At 53.1% G+C, this 23,302-nt stretch overlaps 2 protein-coding genes across 6 annotated transcripts in view; one reads left to right on the top strand and one right to left on the bottom strand.

Moving 5' to 3' along the window:
• The window catches only part of LOC116939696 (mitogen-activated protein kinase kinase kinase kinase 5-like), a 62,425-nt gene extending 57,136 nt beyond the window's left edge, over positions 1-5,289 (bottom strand). For all 5 annotated transcript variants that reach the window (XM_032948443.2, XM_032948442.2, XM_032948441.2 and 2 more), the window contains exon 1: positions 4,420-5,289. In XM_032948443.2, the coding sequence (XP_032804334.2) occupies positions 4,420-4,527 (108 nt within the window). In that variant the 5' untranslated portion in view covers positions 4,528-5,289. The remainder of the gene's footprint in view (positions 1-4,419) is intronic.
• A 120-nt stretch (positions 5,290-5,409) lies between these two features.
• LOC116939695 (transmembrane protein 178A-like) lies at positions 5,410-21,637 on the top strand. The gene is made up of 4 exons (XM_032948438.2): positions 5,410-10,302; positions 14,982-15,095; positions 17,078-17,215; positions 18,413-21,637. Exons 1-4 carry the CDS (start codon positions 9,687-9,689, stop codon positions 18,625-18,627), a joined length of 1,083 nt encoding a protein of 360 aa, XP_032804329.1. The 5' UTR covers positions 5,410-9,686; the 3' UTR covers positions 18,628-21,637.
• Positions 21,638-23,302: the final 1,665 nt, after the last annotated feature.

Here is a 23,302-nt window from a genome sequence, read left to right on the forward strand (position 1 = left end):
CCCTGGTCACATGAACCTCATCATACATTCCAGCCGTACGATTACAGTGCGCATCGTGGTCCAGTAACGCACGCACTGACGACTCGGAGTGCGCGTGCGTTAACAACGTAGCGAGCTAAGAGGCAGGGTGTGTTTCTTATGAAGTCATGAAACAGGGTGTGTGTCCTATAGTGTTAAAATGCAGGGTATGTGTGCGTGTGTCTGTTCAGGTATTATGAGCACTACGCACACTGAATTGCAGGAAGTGGTGGGAAGATGACGTTGACCTCCTGACCTGTTCACCGTCCGGTTGCGCTTTACAGACACCAGCACTTTCTACGCTGCTACTTCCCCTGCTGTATGCGCGCTCACATATGTACCTCTGTCTCTTTTCCCAAGTGTCACATTTGCGTCACCAAGAGCAATGCAAGCGAGAGTGAGCGAGCGAGGAGATAAAAAGGAACAGCCGCTTGCTAGAATCATCGTCTAAATGTTTTTCCACCTGGCTACTGACACATGAGGTTCCACACAGTGTGGCCGTCGTGGCCTGACAGTTGAACACTCACAACACATGTCGTTTATTTTACAACTCTTACAAAGCTTCCAGTTGTCAAAGTCCCCTGTTGCTGTTTATATAAAGTACTCATCATTAGTCAATATCATTATGTATTTATCTTGTGCATCTGGTGCTGTGTAAAAACTAAATACTTTTTTTTAAGGACTGCAGTGACAGTGGTGCGCTGTTTACGGTAACGCATAATTAACTTTACACTACTCTCACAGGCCCAACGCTGCCGCACATGGGGATTGTATGTCACCACGCTGGTCAGTGCGGGTTTGCGAAGGAGGGAGTGCACCCAGGACTGGTTTAGATATCACTCGCTACTGATGCTGCCCGTGGCCAGGAACTCAATTCAGGCCGCTGGGTTCATAGTGCACTGAGCTGACCACTGTACCACTGTTCAATCGGCAGCACGGTTCCAGTACGGTGAATGGTGGGTGCACAACCACTTGCCAGGGAGTGTGAACGCATTTCAGAATGCACATTCAAACTGGAATTCATTACCGGTGCCGTACTGAAGTGTGTCTATCACCAAATCACCCGAACTGCACCCCATCTCCCAGAGGTTCAGCAGGGTTGAGCTTGGATAGTGCTTGGATGGACTACCAACTGTGTATAATAGGTGGTATAGACTGTGGGATTACATGTGGGCAGCAGAGAGCAGCGTAGCAAAATACTGTTGTACTGTAATTCTATGCCCCTGGATAGAAGTACAGTACCATAATGTACTCATATTATATCCCCCATTTTCACCAAACCTGTGCTAACCAGCATGGCGAAATTTGGTGAAATGGTCACCACGATCCGCAGTGGGTTTACAAAAGGCTGTGCATGTACACTGTGGTGTAGTCCAATCTCAGATATTTCAAGATTTACATGTTCTCGCCATGCATGTAAATAATATGTTAATAATAATAAGCAAACACACGTGCGTATTGACGTGCCAACACGCGGCAGCACTGGGTGACGTTGCATCACGGTTAGAGGCTAGAGATGTGGTCAGGAGAGTGTTTAGGAGGCGGGCTGGTGGCTCAGGGGATGATTCCATGTCAAAGCACTGCAGCCAGCCAACCATGATGAAGCCCGCTTCGTATGTGGCATGAGTTGATGGCCTCAGCCCAGTCACCAATGACTATACCAAAAGAAAAATAAGTAAATAATGGCGTTTAGCTTTATCAAGTCAGCATGTTCCAGCAATCAAAACAATTAACACGTTGGTTTAATTACGACGCGGTGAACGTTCTTTGCAGCACATATACAAGATGTGATTAAAAAGGCCTTGGGATATAACTTCGGAAGCAGTTATGTGATGTCATCTTCCAGGCCGTTATTGAACACAAGGTGATGTTAGCTGTTCGCTGCTTGAATTGAAAAAGCTTTGTCTCATTAAGACAACGCAACAGAAATCTAAATTAAAGAAAAAAACAAAAGTATAAAGACTAGTTTTGTGCTGGAGAATTTTGACGAAGCTAGATATTTAATAATGTATATATTAGCGTGTGTAGTGTTCATGAGTAAAGCGGTGGTGCAGTGGTTAGCAAACTGCGCTCTGAACCCGGCAACCTATGTTTGATTCCCAGCCACAGATAACATCAGAGGCAAGTGATATCTGAACCAATTGGCACATGTGAAGTCTATCTCAACAGTGTAAGGAGGCCTTCGTTCAGCAGGGAATTGACTTCGGCCTGAAAATTATTACTATATTTTACAAAAATAAGATGCATATTTTCCCCTGTACACTATTTTAAAGCACGGATTGGGGGAGAGGTGGGTGCATCTTATAATACAGACATAATACATTGTTTTTCAGAACACTTGCTTTAATTTATTTGTTCATAATACTTTTCTGGTGACACTTCTTCACGACAATACACGACCACCAAGAGGACAGAGGAACCACAAACAGCCGTTCAGATTTATCTTGCAGAAGACATCTTCCCCGTTGAAAAAGCAGCATTCATCTTCTCGAAAACGGCTCTCCAGAGACCCATACCTTCCCCTATTAAATAAGCACTTTTTCCCCAAAACACCGCAGAGTTTGGGACATGTCTTACTTTCTGGAGACTCTTATAATCCAGAGAACACGTTAATACGTGTTTTATGTTCACGAGCCAGCGACTGGGTACGGCTCCAAGGCAAGGGGCTCCTGGTGATACTAACAGTCATGGGGTTTATATTCTGGGCAGTGTTCAACAAGTGGTTGCCGATTACTCGGAGTTGTGCTTAGGGAGTTTGGGGATCACATCAATAATACACGGTTGCTGCACTCAGTTAAGTGTTACAATGATTAAACACTCAAATTATTTACTGGGTATGGCTCTATGAAAAGATACAAGTCATTATCAATTGCAGTATATGATTCATATATTAATAATATACTGCAATTATTTATAATTAAATGGTCACATTATTGATAAAGGCATCATCAATAAGTAGCTGATTCATTATACAGTAGTTAAATACCACGATATCCATAATTTCTAAATCAACAAAATGTATTTCCAGGTCATGCATTAACGCCCTCCTTGGCTCCGATTTGACCCTCTGTCATTGGTTCATTGCTCAACGGGTGAGCGGGCCAGTGCTCTTGTGGTCAGTGCTAGAGGCGAGTGGCGAGTCACAAAACAACTTAGTACGCTGCCTAAAGGATGAACTGAGTGGAATTGACTGCCGTTGTCTGGCGGTGAAACGAGGCAACAAAAGTCAACAACTCGGAGCTCTGAGGATCACAAGCCACCATTCATCTTCATCACGTTGACATCTGGCTCACCTGACAACTACACAAAGCTAGCCTGTCCAGGACACACCTTGGTACAAGTCGGTGGGAGCCCACTGAGCGCACGAGTCTATGATTCAAGGCAAAGGCAGGCTCACCACGAGTGCAACAGGACATCGAGAAGTTGCACGTGATCAAGACAGTAGTTGGGTTTGGAAAAAACAACATGTTAAGTATTCGTGTTGTAAATGTAAATTGTCACAAATTTGCAAGGGTCGTGACTGGAAAGGGTGAGACGTGAATACTGCCAAGAGTCCCGTTGCATTCAACAACCCAAGTGATTCAACTTTAAGTTTCTTTGGTGCTGGTTGTATGGACACAACCAGCGACATATGGCCAGGAGTTAGATAGAGGCCAGGCCAGGAGGATCAGGCTCAAGGGGTCATATTTCAAGGTGTGGACACAAGATCAATGAGTCCCAGGTCAAGAGCTCAACAGGGAAGCGAGTCCACACAGCCATAGTTACCGCAGCTAGTGCGGTGAATTCAAAATCTCACAGGTCAAAACGTGGCCTTAACACAGGGGGTCGTGGGCCAAGTGAAACCTGGGTCATAGTCCATGAGGTCATAGGTTAAGGAGGCCGTGGGTCATCCGCCCAAAGGGGTTATGGGTGAATTGAAAGGAGTGGTCATGGACCAAGACGTCTGGGGTCAAAAGGTCAAAGGTCGTGTGCCTTGCGGAGGTCAAAATGCCACAAACGGGTCCAGAGTCTGGCGCAGCATGCGCCGGGTTGCAGTGGTGAGGAGTGGTGAGGTGCGGTGAGGTGTAGTGGTGAGAAGCGGTGTGGAGTGGTGATTTGTGGTAGTGAGAAGCGGTGTGGAGTGGTGATAAGCGGTTAGGTGTGGTGTAGTGGTGAGAAGCGGTGTGGAGTGATGAGAAGCGGTGTGGAGTGGTGAGGTGTGGTGTAGTGGTGAGGAGCGGTGAGGTGAGGTGTAGTGGTGAGAAGCGGTGTGGAGTGGTGAGAAGCGGTGAGAAGTGGTGACGTGTTGTGGAGTGAGGAGTGGTTTGTAGCGAGGAGCAGCTGAGAGCGTTGAGGAGTGGTGCGGAGTGTTAATGAGTGCTGAGGAGCGGTGAGGAGGAGCGGCAAGGGGGCCCCGGGCACCTTGTGCACGTCGCCGTACGTGCCGCTGCCCAGCCGCTCGGCCAACTCGAAGTCCTCCTGCGGGTTCCTCCGGCTGATGTCCAGCCCCGTGGGTCCGTAGCCGCTCATCTCCCCCTCTCGCTCGCCTCCTTTCCTCACTCCTCAGTCACTCCTCTCTCTCTCTCGAGACGTCTCCTCTCGCCTCCCCACTCCTCTCGCCTCCCCACTCCTCCCACCCTCGTATCGCCCTCCTCCTCCCTCCTACTCCTCCTCCTTCTCTTACACCCTCCCCTCACCTCCGTCCTAGTCTTTACTGTTCCGCTCGTCGCTCTTCCACACTCCTTGCTAAAGACTTCTCCTCCTCCTCCCTCCTCCTCCTCGTTGTCGTCTCCGCCGCTGCGCCTCTCGCTCACGACGACGACGGCGGCGGCGATCCCCGCAGCGGCGGTCAGTCACCGCCGCGACCCCGCCCGCCTGGCTCTGCGTCTTCCCCTCACGGCGTCACCCCGCACGCGTTGCTTGGTGACATCGTTACCGAAAGAGCTAAGAACATCGTTATCCCAATTATAAAACAACAATAACGACGACGACGACGATCGTCAATGACCGGAATCGCAACTGTCAACAACAACAAGAAGAACAAGAAGAAAAGCAGTCGTCGCTGACGTTAGCTGCATCGCTTTGTTCGCGTCGCTGCCTGGAGCGCCTGGTCACCGACGCGCTGTTGGCGGCCGCCGTCGAAGCGCGCAGCGCTCACGACCATATCCATGTTGTTGTAGTTGTCAATGTTGTTGTTAATGTTGTTGTTGTCGCGGTAATTATCAACGTGGTGAACATCATTACGTGGGCACCGTTATCGCCTCACGCGCCTCTTAATCCACAGCCCCTCCCCCCGTGCCCACCCCCCTAGAGCCCCTCCCCTCGAGCCCCTCCCCTCAGACCCCCCCCCCTAGAGCCCCTCCCCGCAGACCCCCCCTCCCCTCAGACTCCCCCCAATACCCCGCCCCCCGTGCTCAAATCCACACAGCGCACGCGCACAGAGGCCGGGGTGGCGCGCGTCGTCACGTGCGCGTGCTCCGCCAATCGCGAGGGGGTGAGGGGGTGGAAGGAGAGGCGCCTATCCTGTGTGGGATTTCTAAACGCGCACCTCGCCCCGCCCTCGTGGGCAAGTGACGCAGAATACGGAAGCAGTTTTCCATCACGTGGGCTTTCCCAGCCGGACATGCGTCACAATGGCAGGGTTCCCGCCAAAATACGGCCCGCCACGTGCGTTTGAAGAGTCCACGTGGTTAACTCGACGCGGTCACTTCAGACTACGGGGTGGGGGAGATGCTGTATTGGTGTAAAGTAGACGTTGCTGTGCCGAGGATCAGTGTGTCCCGAAAACATTCATGAAGAGATTTAGTCTTTGCTGAACAAAACCGTTCCTATCATTACTCCTGCATCGTTACGTATGTTGAACTTCTTTCGCACCGTACGTAGCCAACCGTGCTAGCGGGAGGTGCGGGGGAAAAACAAACTAACACAAAGATAGGTTCAAAGGAAATCAGTTTTTCATCTACATTTTAAAAGTGCATAGATCCGGTGGCTTCCTAATATCGGAAGAGCATTCCAGACGGCCGCAGAAGCGCATTTGAAAGCGCGCAATGCGGTGACCGTCTTTGTTCGATGGCCAGCCGACGTTATTCTGCTTCCCTTGTAGAGACTCCGAATCGTGAAGACATTTGACGCAGTCATCTAAGCTTCAGCAAATCATGGCCTTAATGTACCAAAAAACCCCACTGAGTTGTAACGCCCAGACACGGCAACACAACGACGCCTCCAGGTTGCAATGCTACCGCCGAGGCATTTCCTGAAAACTGAATTGAAGACAGGCAACAAAAAGAGATGTCATCTTTTAACTACGTCAGATTTACTCGTGCAGACGCGGCAATCGCAACCGATGGAAATCATCCACAGGAAATTGTTGAGCATCACAGAGAAGGCAACGAAGTTGGGCTTCAGATATACAAATATAAAATGAAACGGAATGGGCGTGTTCGCAAAAACAAGAAAACGGAGCAGCATTGTCTGTAGAGGAGCGGGCAGCTGTGAAAGTGACGACACAAAGAAGTGAGTGAGAGCGGCAGAGTGTCTGGTGCCTTTTTGGGAATGTTGATTTCATTATGACGATTAACAAACCGATGCTCCTGCATAAAAGAACATTTTCAATCTGTTCGTATTACGGTTTCCTGCAGATCGGAAATGCCCGGCACTGACAACACTGAACAGCAATCGGCACGTGGGCAAGAAAGATCGGAGGGGGAGGGGGTTGCTTGGAACTAGGCGAACAAATAGAAACTCAATCTTGATTTTAAGCTTTCGTGACTGCAGGAATCCATACTCTTTGGTTCTTTCGGTAAAGTCATTTACAAGAGACATTGACCGTTAAAGACACGCGGACTATGGAGGGAGACGCCACTGGATGTAACTCATTGCGGAAGGAAGAGACTGATGTGTTGCGCACGTGATTCGATGCGTGTATCACTTGCGTAAGAATGGATTGAGTCGATGCATCGTTCGTCGTTACATGGCTACTGCTAATGTCCCTTTCGGCAGGCAAGCTCAACGCAACTGTCTGTACTGAGTCTAGACAGTCGTCCATCGTCGAGGAGTGGATCAAATATCCCCAGAGCTCCCTCCAGTGGAGGCGCTTTCATCACCATTGGTTTAACACAAAATAAACCCTGAACCGATTTTACTCTGCTGATGAGACACTAAATGTCAAAACGAGTCCAACGCTGCTCAAACGAAATCACTCCCAGAAGACCGTGCGGCGGATGGGATGTGTACAAAAATAGTTTTCCTTGCTATCAACACGAATTCACGAACCCACTCTCTGCACTGACATCTCCTCTCCCGACCGTTTTCGGAGCCCAGCAGTGATCCACCAACCCTTGCCGCCGAAGCGCTGCGTCACAGGCGCGCAGCCACGGTGCAGGCAGTATCCCAGGGCAAGAACCCTCTTGGGCAAGGAGTCCTGGGGGATCCCCGTGAGGCTCTGACGGACCGAGGGAGCGCTGCGCTGCCGCGAGGCGCGGCGCTCGAGATCGCCTCGCGCGGCCTGGCGGTGGCAGGGGGAGGGGGGGGAGTCGTGGCGCGGTGGAGACGGCGAGATGGCGAGGTTCCACCGCGATGCCTCGCTGACTCGATGAGAAGTGATGGCTCCTACTCCTCCCCCTCCTTCCTTCGCAATGAGCCCCCCCCCCACTCACCCCCACGACACAACCCACGCGTCCGTCCCCCAAACACGAATAACCCCCCTCTCCCTGCCCCCTCCTCCCACGCCCCACACAGCAACCCCCTGCTTCTCCCACTCCACGCATGATGAAGGCCCCCACCGCAATACCCCACCCCCCGCTACTTATGAAGAGACCCCCATTGCCACCCACGGCTCCCTCCCTGAGGCCACGGCTTCTTGCTGATGCGCACAGACGCACTCACACACACTCATAATGCACACACACTCATAACGCACACAATCATAACACACACACACACTCATAGCGCACACACTCATAACGCACACACACGCATAATGCACACACACTCAACGCACACACTCAACGCACACACTCATAACGCACACACACAGATAACGCACACACACACATAACGCACACACACACACAATGCACACGCACACACTCAAAACGTGTTGAGTGATTTTGCCCCCTATCTTCGCCAACCGGCACTCACCAACGTGGTGAAGTATGGTTAAAAAAAACCCACGTCGTCATCCAGCAGGGAATTCACAAAAGGCGGCGGTGGCTATGCACGCGGCGTGAGTCCAGCCCAGTGGAGGCGAGGGTTGGTGGATTACACATCGGTCGTGAGACTCCCCGTGAGCCTGTCTCGCCAGGAGACGTCGGTACAGCAAAAGGTGGACTCAAATCTCCATCTGTTCCATCTGTATGGGACAGAGTGCCGCCGCTTCCTCGCGCGCGTGGGGTTTGCTCCAGGTGCTCCGGTTCCTTCCCACACATATATAAACACCAATTGGCGGAAAACATCTGAATATACAGAGGACCACGGATCGTGGGCAATTGCTGGTCGCGCCGGCTCCTGGCGTGGCTGCCTTCCCGCGTGTCCATGGGTTTTCGCGCGCCTCTGAGTCGTCCCCTCTCTCTTTCATCCAGAGCGAGCAAATACCGTGCACTTTAGAGGTGAACGTTCTTGTTGAAGGGCCGTGCATTGTCATACTACTTTTAAATATGACTTTCAATCGTAGGGCAGGTCGGCCTCAAGGTTCTCGATGCACGTGTATAGACGCAACGAAGACACGCACAGACGCGCGCGCACACAGGGTAAGACACACGCACGCACACATAGATAAGACAAAGATCCCCCGTGTAGTCTTAACATACTTTTGGGAGCAAGTGCCGTTGGCGACAATCGACAGACAGACATACGCACAGACGCAGCACATACGCGTACAGAGGCGCGCGCGCACACAAAAAAAAACAAAGAGACACGCACAGCAGAGACAACACACACACCGCTCTATGCCGCATGCAGATGCACACCGCTCGGAGCATTTCTGCTCCCTCCTCGCGTCTCCCCGCCCCGCACACGCGCTCCCTCCCACGCGTGGCCCACCCGAGACTCTCCCTACCCCGGTGCAGTCCGCGTCTCTCCCCACACCAAGATCGCGAGTCTCCGTGACCACGTGGAGCGCGCGGCGGGTTGAGCACTGGCGGCGCGCGGCACGATCCGAGCACAGCGCTCCCTCCTGGAGCACACAAACACAGCTTGCAATCCTCTCAACCAATACACCGACACACAAGCACTTACACACGTTCACGAACACACGAGCACACCTGGCTAACACGCCTTACCTACACAAACTAACACACCGACCAACCGGACATCCCACCAAATACCCCCAAAAAACGTTCACACCCTACCAATATCCAACAGCCACTCAAAAAATACCGAGCAACACCCAGCCCAACCAAAACAACCCACTACTCAACCAATACGCATATTCACCAAACCAAGCATGTAACTAGCACACAACCACCACACAACGACACACACAGACACCCCTAAACAGTACACACTACCCACAGCACACCCGACACACCGAACCAAGATCCAACACTCGACCACAAACACCCAGACACTCTCAACACACCACCACCACCACACGCCAGCAGGTATCACCCTGCGTTCAGTAGCATCAGTTGAAGGAGGAGGAGGTGGTGGAGGAGGAGGGTTTGAGAGGGGTTGGGCCAGCTGCAGGAGCGATGGCCAGCTGCAGCGTGCCACAGGTGTCGGGCCTGTTGGCCGCGGGCATGGCCCTGGTGCTGCTTTCCTTGGCCTTCGTGAGCGACCACTGGTACGAGACGGACGCGCGCGCGCACGCGGCGCGCTGCCGCGAGCGCCCGGCCGGGCCCTCCGCTCACGACCCCCCGGGGGGCTACAACCTCCCGCTGCGGGACCTGCCCGGCGTGCCACCGCAACACGGGGCACCTGGCAGAGATGGCGGTGGAGATGATGATCGTGATGGAGGGCAACGAGTTGGCGCAAAGTCTGGACGATCTGGAGGGCCCGGAGGAAGAGGAGGTTCCGGAGGGCATTTGGGTGCTGGGGGCTCCAGGCTGTCTGGTAGGAGGCGGGACCCCCAGGCGCGTTTTGGAGGGGGGGCTCCCGTGGGCACTGGAGTGGTGGCGGACCCCGCGGGCAGGGTGAGGGACCCCGCCCAGGGGGGTCCCGGGGAGAGCGCGGGTAAGGAGCAGGAGCAGGAGGAGCAGCAGCAGGAGCCCGAGTGTGACCGCGCCGTCTTCTCGGCGCACGCGGGGCTGTGGAGGCGCTGCTACCGGCGCGGCCACGACCCCGAGCTGGACGCCCTCGTGCAGAAAGGTGACCCCGCGAGGTCACGCACGCACACGCACATTTAAAACAAAAGGTAAAGATTCCCCGGATAGAGTTATCGACTTTTGGGGCAAGTGCTGTTCGTGAATAACACCTCATGAAGGCCGGCAACGGCACACGAGGGGGTGGGTGGCCAGCACCGCTCCTGACCGCCTTTGTCTTCCCAGTGCCGATGTTTACACATCGAGCCATTTGAGGCCGAGTCGACCTTCGCGAGTCCGACGACCGGTTCAGTTAAGCGTCACTGGTGCTGGTGGCCGTGGGCGGGAATCGAACCCGGGGTGCAGGGTTCGTAGCGCGGCGCACTAACCGCTTCGCCACCGCTCCCCACTCACGCGCACGCAGACGAGTAACTACATCGCGCAAACCGCAAACGTTGCGACTCCTTCTCATGGCGGTCACTTCACATGAAACTTAGATGGATGTGAATTCATTGTTGAGCATCACTGCAGCATTGGTTTCAACACGAACACACTCTGGACCGATTTATATCCAAGTGTGTATGTATGTAGGGTTATATGTAAGTGTGTATGTATGTAGGGTTATATGTAAGTGTGTATGTATGTAGGGTTATATGCAAGTGTGTATGTATATAGGGTTATATGTAAGTGTGTATGTATCTAGGGTTATATGTAAGTGTGTATGTATGTAGGGTTATATGTAAGTGTGTATGTATGTAGGGTTATATGCAAGTGTGTATGTATCTAGGGTTATATGTAAGTGTGTATGTATCTAGGGTTATATGCAAGTGTGTATGTATCTAGGGTTATATGCAAGTGTGTATGTATGTAGGGTTATATGTAAGTGTGTATGTAGGGTTATATGCAAGTGTATATGTATCTAGGGTTATATGCAAGTGTATATGTATGTAGGGTTATATGCAAGTGTGTATGTATCTAGGGTTATATGCAAGTGTGTATGTATGTAGGGTTATATGCAAGTGTGTATGTATCAAGGGTTATATGCAAGTGTGTATGTATGTAAGGTTATATGCAAGTGTGTATGTATGTAGGGTTATATGCAAGTGTGTATGTATGTAGGGTTATATGCGAGTGTGTATGTATCTAGGGTTATATGCAAGTGTGTATGTATCTAGGGCCCATATCTAAGCGAGAGAGAAGGCTCCCTGCCTGTAATTAGCATCTGGGAGATGCGCGTTGGTTCCAGCGAGCCTGGCTCTGCTGATGAGACGTTGCAAGTTGAAAACCGGTCCAGAGTTGTGTTGTTTGTGTTGAACCAACTAACGCTGCTGATATGCGCTCGCAGAAAGGCAAGGCCGTGTGCGGCTGATGAGATGTGTACAAAACTAAAATCCCCGTTTTATGACGGTACAGGTATGGGGCAGGCGTATTGTCACCGTGGGGAGAACAGGACAATAAAGCGTCTCTGAGACGCTGCCGCGGGAGGGATACTCGTGAAGAACGTCGCGAGTGATAATCGCGACTCCACGCTGTCGAGGAACGCGAATAACCGGCTGGGTAATCGCGGCGTTTCGCCCACCGCATCTTTCCTGATGATGTTTTTGTTGTTGTTGTGTTTAGTTCCTTGTTGTCCTTCCTCGCACCTCCGATTAGCACGGTTGGCTACGTACGGTCCGAAAGAAGTTCAACACACAGCACGCAATCATCGTGCTCTCCGACAGGAAATGATGAGAACTGTAATCGATTTCTCTCTCAAACGGACGTTACAATTATCGCGGGCCTTTTATCGTACGCGATATAGTGGCATCGCCGTATCGCGGCAACCACAATACACGTGTTCACACGGGCATCAAAAGGAAGAGATCGCTCTGAAAATTGAGTGACAGTCGCTTAAACATGTCTCTTGATGTGGGCAGCCGTTGTGTAGCGGTTCGCCACGAACCCGGCGACCCGAGTTCAATTCCCGCTCACGGCCACCAACACCAGTGACGCTCCTGCGCCTCCCCTAGGTCCACTCAGCCTCAAACGAGTCCCGTAGCTAGTGCGGTGTGCTGTAAACATCGCCACCAAGGAGACAAAGGCGGCCAGGCGGGGCGTGGTGCTGACCACGCACCCCCTCGTGTGCGGTGCCGGCCTTCATAGGTGCTCGCTAACACCACTTGCCCCAAGAGTCTGTGAAGGCTATACGGGGGATCTTTGGCTTAAATGCATAGATCTCTGTGATAGCAAATGCTGGTCGCTGTAATGTTAGATAGGTGGACTCCCATTCAAGTGAATAACTCGGGATCTCTGTGGCAGATCTCTGTGACATTAAACAAAACTCCATGAGAATGAAAGCACGCTTAGTTATCATGAAAGTCGCTCTAATCTTGCCCGTGCGGCTGTTGTTGCTGTAGAACAACAACAGCTCGAGGGTTACATTGAGGAGGGTTAAGAGGCGTCAGGAGAAGCGGAGCGGTCGCTTTGTGGCTGTGACGATGGCGACCACGCCGCCTCCTCCTCCTCCGCGTGTGCGATTCGGGGGTCTGCGTTACGGGTGCCACGGTCTCTGTTCTGGGTGGTGACCACAGGCTGCGCACGCCGCCCGGACAGTTTGTCATCATCGCCATCAGCACCATCAACACCATCCAATATCCGCATCATCACCATGAGCAGCTGCGATGTTCCCTGCGGTTGCCGTTTAGAGTCGTGCCCAGAAGCGTCGTCAGGTCTTCAGACGAGGAGGAGTTTGGTGACCTCTTGTCGCCTTGATGACCAGGTCCCTTTCGCTCGTGGGGGGGGGGGTTGTGGTCGCTATGCGCAGTAAAGGCAAATGTGTACCTCCGATCAGCACGGTTGGCTACGTGCGGTGCGAAAGAAGTTCAATATGCATCCACATCTGTGCGAGTGAATGCACGTCACTTTAACTCGCAGGCGGGAGGGTATGGTGGGGGGTCGAGATTATGAACCGATGTCTTTGTGAGAATGGATGACGGCCGCTTATACCAGGTTACGATCAGGTCTATTGATCGCTGAGCTATCTCTCTGAAAGTGAACCGCGATCATTTAATGATCGAGGTGAATTCTAACCTTGGAAGGCAACGGAGATCGCTTCAACGGATCTCTGCGAAGACGAGTCACCCGCCACTCGAACTCATCTCTGTGGGAGTGAATTCAGCAGCGCCCTCAAGAACAACACGAACGGACGACGACGACGATGCAACAGATGGCGATTGGTCTGAGCGAGGACTTGACGCTTTAATAAAGATCAGGAGTAGAGCTCTATAACCACAGAGCTCTGTGATTAGGATCTATAATGATACACCTCTATGATTACGATCTATCATGATAGAGCTCTATGATTATAATCTATAATGATACACCTATATTATTAGGATCTATGATAGAGCTCTATAATTTGGATCTATAATGATAAAGTTATTTGATTACGATGGAGCTCTATGATTACAATCTATAATGATGGCGCTCTATGATTACGATGGAGCTCTATGATTACAATCTATAATGATGGAGCTCTATGATTACGATGGAGCTCTATGATTACATCTATAATGACGGAGCTCTATGATTACGATGGCGCTCGATGATTACAATCTATAATGATGGAGCTCTGTTTACGATGGAGCTCTATGATTACAATCTATAATGATGGAGCTCTATGATTACAATCTATAATGATGGAGCTCTATGATTACGATGGAGCTCCATGATTACGCGAGTGGCGGAGTGTGCGCGAGCGGCTGTCCCCAGCGGACGGCGCCAAACTGCCGCGGGGCAACGTTGGATGCGCGCACGAGAATCGTGCTGATGATGATGCTGCTGATGATGCTGCTGATGCTGCTACTGATGATGCTGCTGCTGCTGATAATGCTGCTGCTGATGATGCTGCTGCTGATGATGCTGCTGATGATGCTGATGATGCTGCTGATGCTGCTGATGATGCTGCTGACGATGCTGCTGATGATGCTGATGATAATGCTGCTGCTGTTGATGATGATGATGCTGTTGATGTTGATGCTGCTATTATTGGTGCTCCTGCTGCTGGGTCCGTGTGGCGTCACACCGGGCCGCGATGCGCGGCTGCCAGGCGTCACACGCCAGGCGTCGTCACCAGGGCCAGGGACGTCGGGACGCATCGACTCACCATTGATGATTACGCATCGGACCGCGCCCGTGCGAGAATCGATGTTTGTTTTAACGATGTTACGCAACCTCCATACAAATGATGTGTTGCCGAGGGTGCATTTCGGCTCTGCAAAAACAAAAATAATCGATTATTGAATTGCCCAGTAATCGCATCGGCAGGAAGGGTGCCGGTGGTAGTGGTGGGAATCGCGTGTGCTGCCCTGTCACTCAAACGATAGCCACGCCCCGTCAATCAGATAGCCGCGCCCCTTCAATCGAATAACCACGCCCCTTCACTCAGCTAGCCACGCCCAGTCGATCAGCTAGCCACGCCAGGTGCGCGCCTTTGTCTCCCCAGTAGCTTGATCAGAGTTTGTACACGGCGCTCCAGGTGCTTGCTTTAAGGCTGAGTGTTCCTAGGGGAGGAAAGCCCCTGGACAGGTTCGCACATCGGTGGCGAGCGACAGCTGCGCCGATCTAAGGCCTCCCCCTAGGTCGACTCAATATTAAATGCGTAGCCGGCCAGGTGTATAAATATCGGCAGTGGGAGACAAAGGCGGCCGGGCGTGGCTGTCCGTAGGCGGCGCCCCCCTGGCTCACAGCGTGCTGTGCGTGCGCCAGGATCGCTGCGTCGCTGCGTGGCTGTCCGCTACAGCTCCTCCAGGAGGAGCCTGGCCAGGCAGCTGTCACACAACGCGACGAGACGCCTGCAGCAGGACGAGTGGCACCTCCTGCGTGAGGACCAACACCACCATCTACACCACCATCTACACCACCATCTACACCACCATCTACACCAGTATCTACACCACCGTCTACACCACCGTCTACACCACCGTCTACACCACCATCTACACCATCATCTACACCACCCTCTACACCACCATCTACACCACCATCTACACCACCATCTACACCATCATCTACACAATCATCTACACCACCATCTACACCACCATCTACACCACCATCTACACCACCATCTACACCACCATTTACACCATCATCTACATCACCATCTACACCATCATCTACACCACCATCTACACCACCATCTACACCACCATCTACACCATCATCTACACCACCATCTACACCACCATCTACACCACCATCTACACCACCATCTACACCATCATCTACACCACCATCTACACCACCATCTACACCACCATCTACACCAGCAGCATCATCTACACCACCATCTACACCATCATCTACACCATCACCATCATCTACACCACCATCTACACCATCACCATCATCTACACCATCATCTACACCACCATCTACACCACCATCTACACCATCATCTACACCACCATCTACACCACCATCTACACCATCATCTACACCATCATCTACACCAGCAGCATCATCTACACCACCATCTACACCACCATCTACACCATCATCTACACCATCATCTACACCACCATCTACACCACCATCTACACCACCATCTACACCATCATCTACACCATCATCTACACCATCATCTACACCACCATCTACACCACCATCTACACCATCATCTAGACCACCATCTACACCACCATCTACACCATCATCTACACCACCATCTACACCACCATCTACACCATCATCTACACCACCATCTACACCACCATCTACACCATCATCTACACCATCATCTACACCAGCAGCATCATCTACACCACCATCTACACCACCATCTACACCATCATCTACACCATCATCTACACCACCATCTACACCACCATCTACACCACCATCTACACCATCATCTACACCATCATCTACACCACCATCTACACCACCATCTACACCATCATCTACACCATCATCTACACCATCATCTACACCACCATCTACACCATCATCTACACCAGCAGCATCATCTACACCATCATCTACACCACCATCTACACCATCATCTACACCAGCAGCATCATCTACACCATCATCTACACCACCATCTACACCATCACCATCATCTACACCATCACCATCATCTAAACCATCACCTATACCAACACCATCATCTAAACCATCACCATCATCTACACCATCATCTATACCAGCACCATCATCTACACCATCATCTACACCAGCAGCATCATCTACACCAGCACCATCTACTGCAGCAGCACCATCATCTACACCAGCAGCACCATCATCTACACCAGCAGCACTATCATCTACACCAGCAGCACCATCTATACCAGCAGCACCATCTACACCAGCACCATCATCTACACCAGCAGCACCATCTACACCAGCACCATCATCTACACCAGCAGCACCATCTACACCAGCAGCACCATCTACACCAGCAGCACCATCTACACCAGCACCATCATCTACACCAGCAGCACCATCTACACCAGCACCATCATCTACACCAGCAGTACTATCTCCACCAGCATCTACACCAGCACCATATACACCAGCAGCGTCATCTACACCAGCACCAGCGCCATCTGCACCATCTACACTGTCATCTGCACCAGCAGCATCATCAATAGAAGCATCAGCACCACGAGCACGTGCACCGGAATATACATCCAGTGCCTCTTCCTATACTCACCCGTGTCAGTGTCCACGCGCGTTGACCCATACACACGTTGCGTCCATTCCCCGCCTATCCACGTGTACCCATACCCCCATGTTCTCACGTGTACCCATATCCCCGTATACCCCCGTGCATCCATTCCCCGTGTGGAACGGCTCAGACCTACGGCGCATCACTGCCGGCTTCCTGGGCATGGCTCTGGCCGTGCTCGGCTGCGGGGTGGTGATCGGGGCCTTGAGCTGCTGCTGGGAGCCCAGCCTCACGCAGCACGTGGCCGGCCTGCTCTTCCTCATGGCCGGTGAGGGCCTGCGCCACCACCACCACCATCGACCTGGCCGCCTCCCTCCCTCACACGCGGGCTCGCAGGGCCAGCCAGCTTGGCGGAACATCGACATCGCACGGGCTAGGAAAGGCAGAACACCGGCGTCACGGTGGCTAAGAGATGTTAACTACCTCGCCTGGTATACAGGAGGTCGTGGGTTCGATCCCGATCCTGACGCCTGAATATTTGGAGTTTGCGGTCTCCCTCTCTCTCTCTTCCCCCGTGGCCGCGTGGATTTTTCTCCGGGTCCTCCGGTTTTCCCCTCCACGTTTAGAATCAACGTCACGCCTTTCGAGTCTTTGGCTGCTATCAATGTCCACGTGATAAGCCGCTTCGTCGAGCTATCACTTGTGATCGATTCTCAAAAAGAGCTACATAGCTCAGTGTTGCCTTACCTGATCAAATAAAATAAATAGTTTCGTTTAAATAGAGTGTTAGCAGCACAGAGTTGCTGAGAACAGGCCCAACGACGTCGAATGACCAACAGCAAATACGCCGTAGGCACCGATCTTGAATGGAGCTGGGGGCACCAGGAGCTTGGGGGAGGCGAGACGGCGATTGATGAAGGCAGCAAGGGGATTCCAAAGGGGAGCAGAGAGAGAAGTGAGATGACCTGCGGTGTGGTGAGTGGGTGAGTGAATGGGTGAGAGAGTGAGTGGATGGGTGGGTGTGGGTGAGTAAGTTGTTGTGACCTGCGGTGTGGTGAGTGGGTTAGTGGGTGAGGGAGTGGATGAGTGCGTGAGTGAGTTATTGTGACCTGCAGTGTGGTGATTGAACACAGTGTGATGGATGACACGAAACAGTCTGGTAGAGACCGAATATTCAACATGGGAGTTAAAAATTAAAGTTAAAATATTCACGGGAAGCAGTAAGCGTGATGGCACAGTAGTAGTAGCTCTAGAAGAGTGACACGTCGGCGACTGACCGCCGGCAAGTGAAGCGAGTGAATCGGTGAGTGCCGCCTCTAGAAGCGCCCTGGCCGCTGCTTCGCCTTGAATTCTGTCCGCGTGGAGCAGTGAGCTGGGATCCGAGGATGCTCCACTCCGCGCAATGACACACGGCGCCAACACTGAGGGGCTCCCCCCCGGCTGATGCGACACCGTTGATGTCTCTCCCCCACCTCCTCCCACTCCTCCTGTCTCCCCCTCCCGCACGCCGGCCGGTGCGCACCAGGCATCTTCTGCACCATCTCGCTGTGCACGTGCGTGGCCACGGCGTCCCACGCGCTGCCCCGCGGCGTGGCGCGCGGGTTCGGCTGGGCCCTCGCGTGCGGGTGGTGCGGCCTCGCGCTCGCCCTGGCGGCCGGCTGCGTCTTCACCGCGTGCCCGGCCGTGCGGCGCAAGCGGTTCGCGTTCGTGCAGCCGGACCCCATCGACGTGTCGCCCTGAGACGGCGCGCAGGGACGGCCAGGGGTGGAAGTGACGCAAGACTCGTAGACGCGACTGCCTGACGCCACGGCACTCTGAGGACCCATTGACACCGCACACCTTCGTGGGACGCACGGACACACGCACGGACACACGCGCACACACACAAAGACAAATGCAATGAACCACCCGTATAGCACGGGGCCAGCACCACGCCCGGCCGCCTTTGTCTCCCCAGTGGCGATGTTTACGCACCGCACCAGGTACTCATTTGAGGCTGAATCGACCTAGGGGAAGCCCAGGACCTGTTCAGATAATCGTCACCACCGGTGTTGGCCGTGAGCGGGAATCTAACTCGGGTCGACGGGTCCTAGTGCAGCGTAGCGCTAACCACTACACCACTGCTCCCCACAAGACACATGGACACACACACGGACAGACACACACACACCTCTACTGAGGATCCACGGTGTCCCCTCGTGGCAAACAGTGGGGGGCTAAATTTTGATGTAAAGCTTTCGTGACTGCAGTAATTCATATTCTTAGCTCTTTCGGTAAAGTCACGTTGAAGGGAAACAATAAAATAATAAAATATTATATATATATATTTTATATATTCAACGTGACTTTACCGAAAGAGCTAAGAATATAAAAAGTGGGGTGCTACTCCAGCAGTGGGCAGGGGGCAGGTAGCGAGGAAGCCGCGCGCGCGGGGCTAGTGGCCTAGTGGGCGTGGCTGCGTGAAAGTGGGCGGTGCTTACGCAGGGAGGGGGGGGACTGCCCCCGCGCCGCGTGTCCCGCTGGAGCTTCCCACTCCCTTGAGCATCGCCAGTCGTGCTCAATCCACTGCTGGATGAAGGCCTCCCAGAGCCGCCGCCGCCGTCGCCACATCTCACAATCCTGCGATGAAACAACCCCTCCAACGCCCGCGCACAAACCGAGTGCGTTGCTCCATCTCCTAAGGGGGTCGCCCTCGCGATGCGTTCCACTCCTTTGGCTGCCCACCCACTTATTACTCCTGACCATGGGCCACCGTCAACCGATAGCGACGCGTTCCCGCACCGACCTTCCTCACCTAATGTGGATCGTGTCGCGAACCCGCGTGGTGTGTGTAATATACTCCACGTGTCAATCCGTGTCCACGTGCGTGTGGGTTTAATAATGGTCGTTGCAGTAAAAGTTTTTGAGTTTCGCGGATCTCACGATGCCCGCGTGAGCGGCGGCCCGTCTGGAGCACGCCGACTGCTCCACCTTGCTCCTCGTACCACGTGACCCGTCTGGAGCACACCCGCTGCCCAACCTTGCTCCTCGTACCACGTGACCCGTCTAGAGCACGCCGACTGCCCCACCTTGCTCCTCGTACCACGTGACCCGTCTGGAGCACGCCGACTACCCCACCTTGCTCCTCGTACCACGTGACCCGTCTGGAGCACACCGACTGCCCCACCTTGCTCCTCGTACCACGTGACCTGTCTAGAGCACGCCGACTGCCCCACCTTGCTCCTCGTACCACGTGACCCGTCTAGAGCACGCCGACTGCCCCACCTTGCTCCTCGTACCACGTGACCCGTCTAGAGCACGCCGACTGCCCAACCTTGCTCCTCGTACCACGTGACCCGTCTAGAGTACGCCGACTGCCCCACCTTGCTCCTCGTACCACGTGACCCGTCTGGAGCACGCCGACTGCCCCACCTTGCTCCTCGTACCACGTGACCCGTCTGGAGCACGCTGACTGCCCCACCTTGCTCCTCGTACCACGTGACCCGTCTAGAGTACGCCGACTGCCCCACCTTGCTGCTCGTACCACGTGACCCGTCTAGAGCACGCCGACTGCCCACTTTGCTCCTCGTACCACGTGACCCGTCTGGAGCACGCCGACTGCCCCACCTTGCTCCTCGTACCACGTGACCCGTCTAGAGCACGCCGACTGCCCCACCGTGCTCCTCGTACCACGTGACCCGTCTAGAGCACCCCGACTGCCCCACCTTGCTCCTCGTACCACGTGACCCGTCTAGAGCACGCCGACTGCCCACCTTGCTCCTCGTACCACGTGACCCGTCTGGAGCACGCCGACTGCCCCACCTTGCTCCTCGTACCACGTGACCCGTCTAGAGCACGCCGACTGCCCCACCTTGCTCCTCGTACCACGTGACCCGTCTAGAGCACGCCGGCTGCCTACCTTGCTCCTCGCGCTCTCTGAGCGATGGGTCGACGATTTGTTGGCGTCCACATCCTGGCACGGCCCTTGGATGTTTGTCTCGCCCAGCTGCCGCGTGCGATGTGACGTCTCAATACGCAACGACAAAGATCCCCCGTGTAGCGCCTTTACAGCCGTGGGGGCAAGTGCTGTTAGCGAGCACTTATATGTACGTGTGTGTGTGTGAAGGCCGACACGACACACCACGGGGATCGGTGGCCAGCGTTACGCCCGGCCGCCTTTGTCTCCCCAGTGGCGATGTTTACACGTCGCACCAGGCGCTCATTTTGAGGCCGAGTAGACCTGCTCAGGTAGCCGGGTCCAAAGTGGAACTTCGCGAACCGGTAACCTCACTGGAAGAGTCCACAGCCGCCCATTGAGAGGCGGCGTCGTGCCCACGGCATCGTCACCACCCTGATTCTGACCTCCGATTCGACCCATCACCGGCCGATCGCGCCGCACCCGTTCGGACTAGTCCGAATGCATCAATAAACGTGATTCAAAACTAGTGGCATCGTAAATAAATAAATGGCCCGTTGCCTAAAACGTCGGCTCATTGTTTGGTCGCTGTTGATGATTGAGCTCCTGGATAATTTTACCTCGACCGCTGAACTCCCGATGGGCCACAATGCTCCCCGCGTGTTTGTGCAGTGGCCGTGCGTGTGCACGTGGAGTGTCGTGGAGATTTTAATTTGCAGCGCAGAGCGATGCGATGTCGGGATTTTTCGTTCATATTTAACACGCGATTATATATATTGGCGGTGCATCCGTACACACACACACCCGGCTGAAGCTCAGTTTTCTTGGGCAAATAAAGGCTCTGGAGAATGAGAACCCTCGTGATGTATTCTCATCGCGTGTTTACGCATGACGGCGATGATGATGGGTTGGTCGCGATTACGGGATATTCCAATCCTGGGTAACGTAAAGTCAAAGAGGCATTGGGCCACTCGGGCCAGGCAGAACTCTCCTGAAAGCACCCCCACAGACTCGGTGACAATCAGAGACTCCCATTCTGTCTCCACATCCCAACTAATAAATGTTTGAAGTACGGTCAGCCCACTGGCTCTCCATACCAATAGTATCCATCAATATTATCCATAAATATTATCCATCAAAATTATCCATCAATATTATCCATCAATATTATCCATCAATATTATCCATCAATATTATCCATCGCGAAAGCATTTGAGCGATCCAACTCTGGCGCGGTTAATTCGTCTCAACAACCTCGGATCTGTTGATGAGACCAAAACTGTCGAAGTCGGTCCATAATTCGCTTGCTCAAACAAACGCGGCTGGGTAATGTTAGTCGGGGAATGTTGTTAGTCGGTAACGTTAGTTGGGTAAGCCAAGAGGCGGTCCGATTAAAGCGCATTAATACCATGTGTTTTTTCTGAAGACCAGATGGGGTTCCGCTTATCTTGGCTACGTACGGTGCGAAAGAAGTTCAATATATGGTGCACCGTACGTACGGTTCGCCCCACAACGACCCTCGCCAACGCAGGCCGAGTGCGTGGTGCTGGAGACCCGGAGGGTAAACAAGAGAGTAAACGGAGGGACTTGGCGATGCCTACATTCGTCCATTACTGCCCTCCGCTGCCCACAGCGTTGCCTCGCAGCAGCCTATAACACCTGTTATGCGCATGGTGTTGGTCGCCCCATCACGGCATAAATCTAGGCTAAAAAAACCTGCTTTAGCTTTCGAGATGTGCAGCATTCCGAGTGAATAAGGACACGAAGAAGAAGTAGACGAAGAAGACGAAGTGAATGATCCTATCGATTGCTACATTGCATCAGATTGTAGGATGCGAGGTTCGTGACCTCAAAGGGCCTCTTCGCACAATCCCTGAAGGACATCCACCGTGCACGCGGTGCGCAGTGCAGACTTGGACGAGGGCGACGCTGCTGCTGCTGATGGTGAGGATGACGCTAGGCGGCGCTACACCATCGCGTTTAAGTTCTCGACGTGGTCGCTTTTACATTTGAGGCTTTGGGAGCTCGGGAAGCTTAAGAGGCTCTCCTCCACTAGCCCTTGCATTCACTCGCACTGTCTTGTTTTAATGCGAACGCTTTGTATGTGTAGGTAACGGACTCACATTGGTACTGAGTGCGATGGTGGTAGTGATAATGATTGTGATATTCTAACTACGGGAAAGCCTGAGTCACATGACTCCTTTCCAGGAGGGTCTTTCCAAGTTTATTTTTTGTAGTCCAGGGGACGATGACTGGCTACGTAACTTACAAGTGAACAGTTTGCGGGTATTTTCTTTTATTTGGCAAACATGTGACTGTGGCTCGGGCAGTTCTGGTGGTGGTGGCAGTGGTTTGCTTGGTTGTTGGTAGTTACGGAGCCGACGCAGATTTCTCTTCGTGCCGATGAAGCTGCATCTCGTTTGTGTGTATGGGAGAGCCGTGGGTGAAGAATGATGGAGGAGGAAGAAAAAATGGCATCCGCTTTTCTGCCGCTCAGATGAAACACAACATCCGCACGTG

This window comes from Petromyzon marinus, chromosome 6 (genome assembly GCF_048934315.1).
Source record: "Petromyzon marinus isolate PM22_M1 ecotype Great Lakes invasive population chromosome 6, UKy_Petmar_22M1.pri1.0, whole genome shotgun sequence".
Classification (NCBI taxonomy): Eukaryota; Metazoa; Chordata; class Hyperoartia; order Petromyzontiformes; family Petromyzontidae; genus Petromyzon; species Petromyzon marinus.

What these genes read in the sequence shown, in the direction of transcription:
- LOC116939695 (XM_032948438.2), top strand. Translation starts at nt 9,687, where the DNA reads ATGGCCAGCTGCAGCGTGCCACAGGTGTCGGGCCTGTTGGCCGCGGGC. An exon ending in GGACGCCCTCGTGCAGAAAG is followed by an intron (nt 10,303 to 14,981) that starts GTGACCCCGCGA and finishes TGCGTGCGCCAG; the next exon opens with GATCGCTGCGTCGCTGCGTG. An exon ending in CCTGCTCTTCCTCATGGCCG is followed by an intron (nt 17,216 to 18,412) that starts GTGAGGGCCTGC and finishes GGTGCGCACCAG; the next exon opens with GCATCTTCTGCACCATCTCG.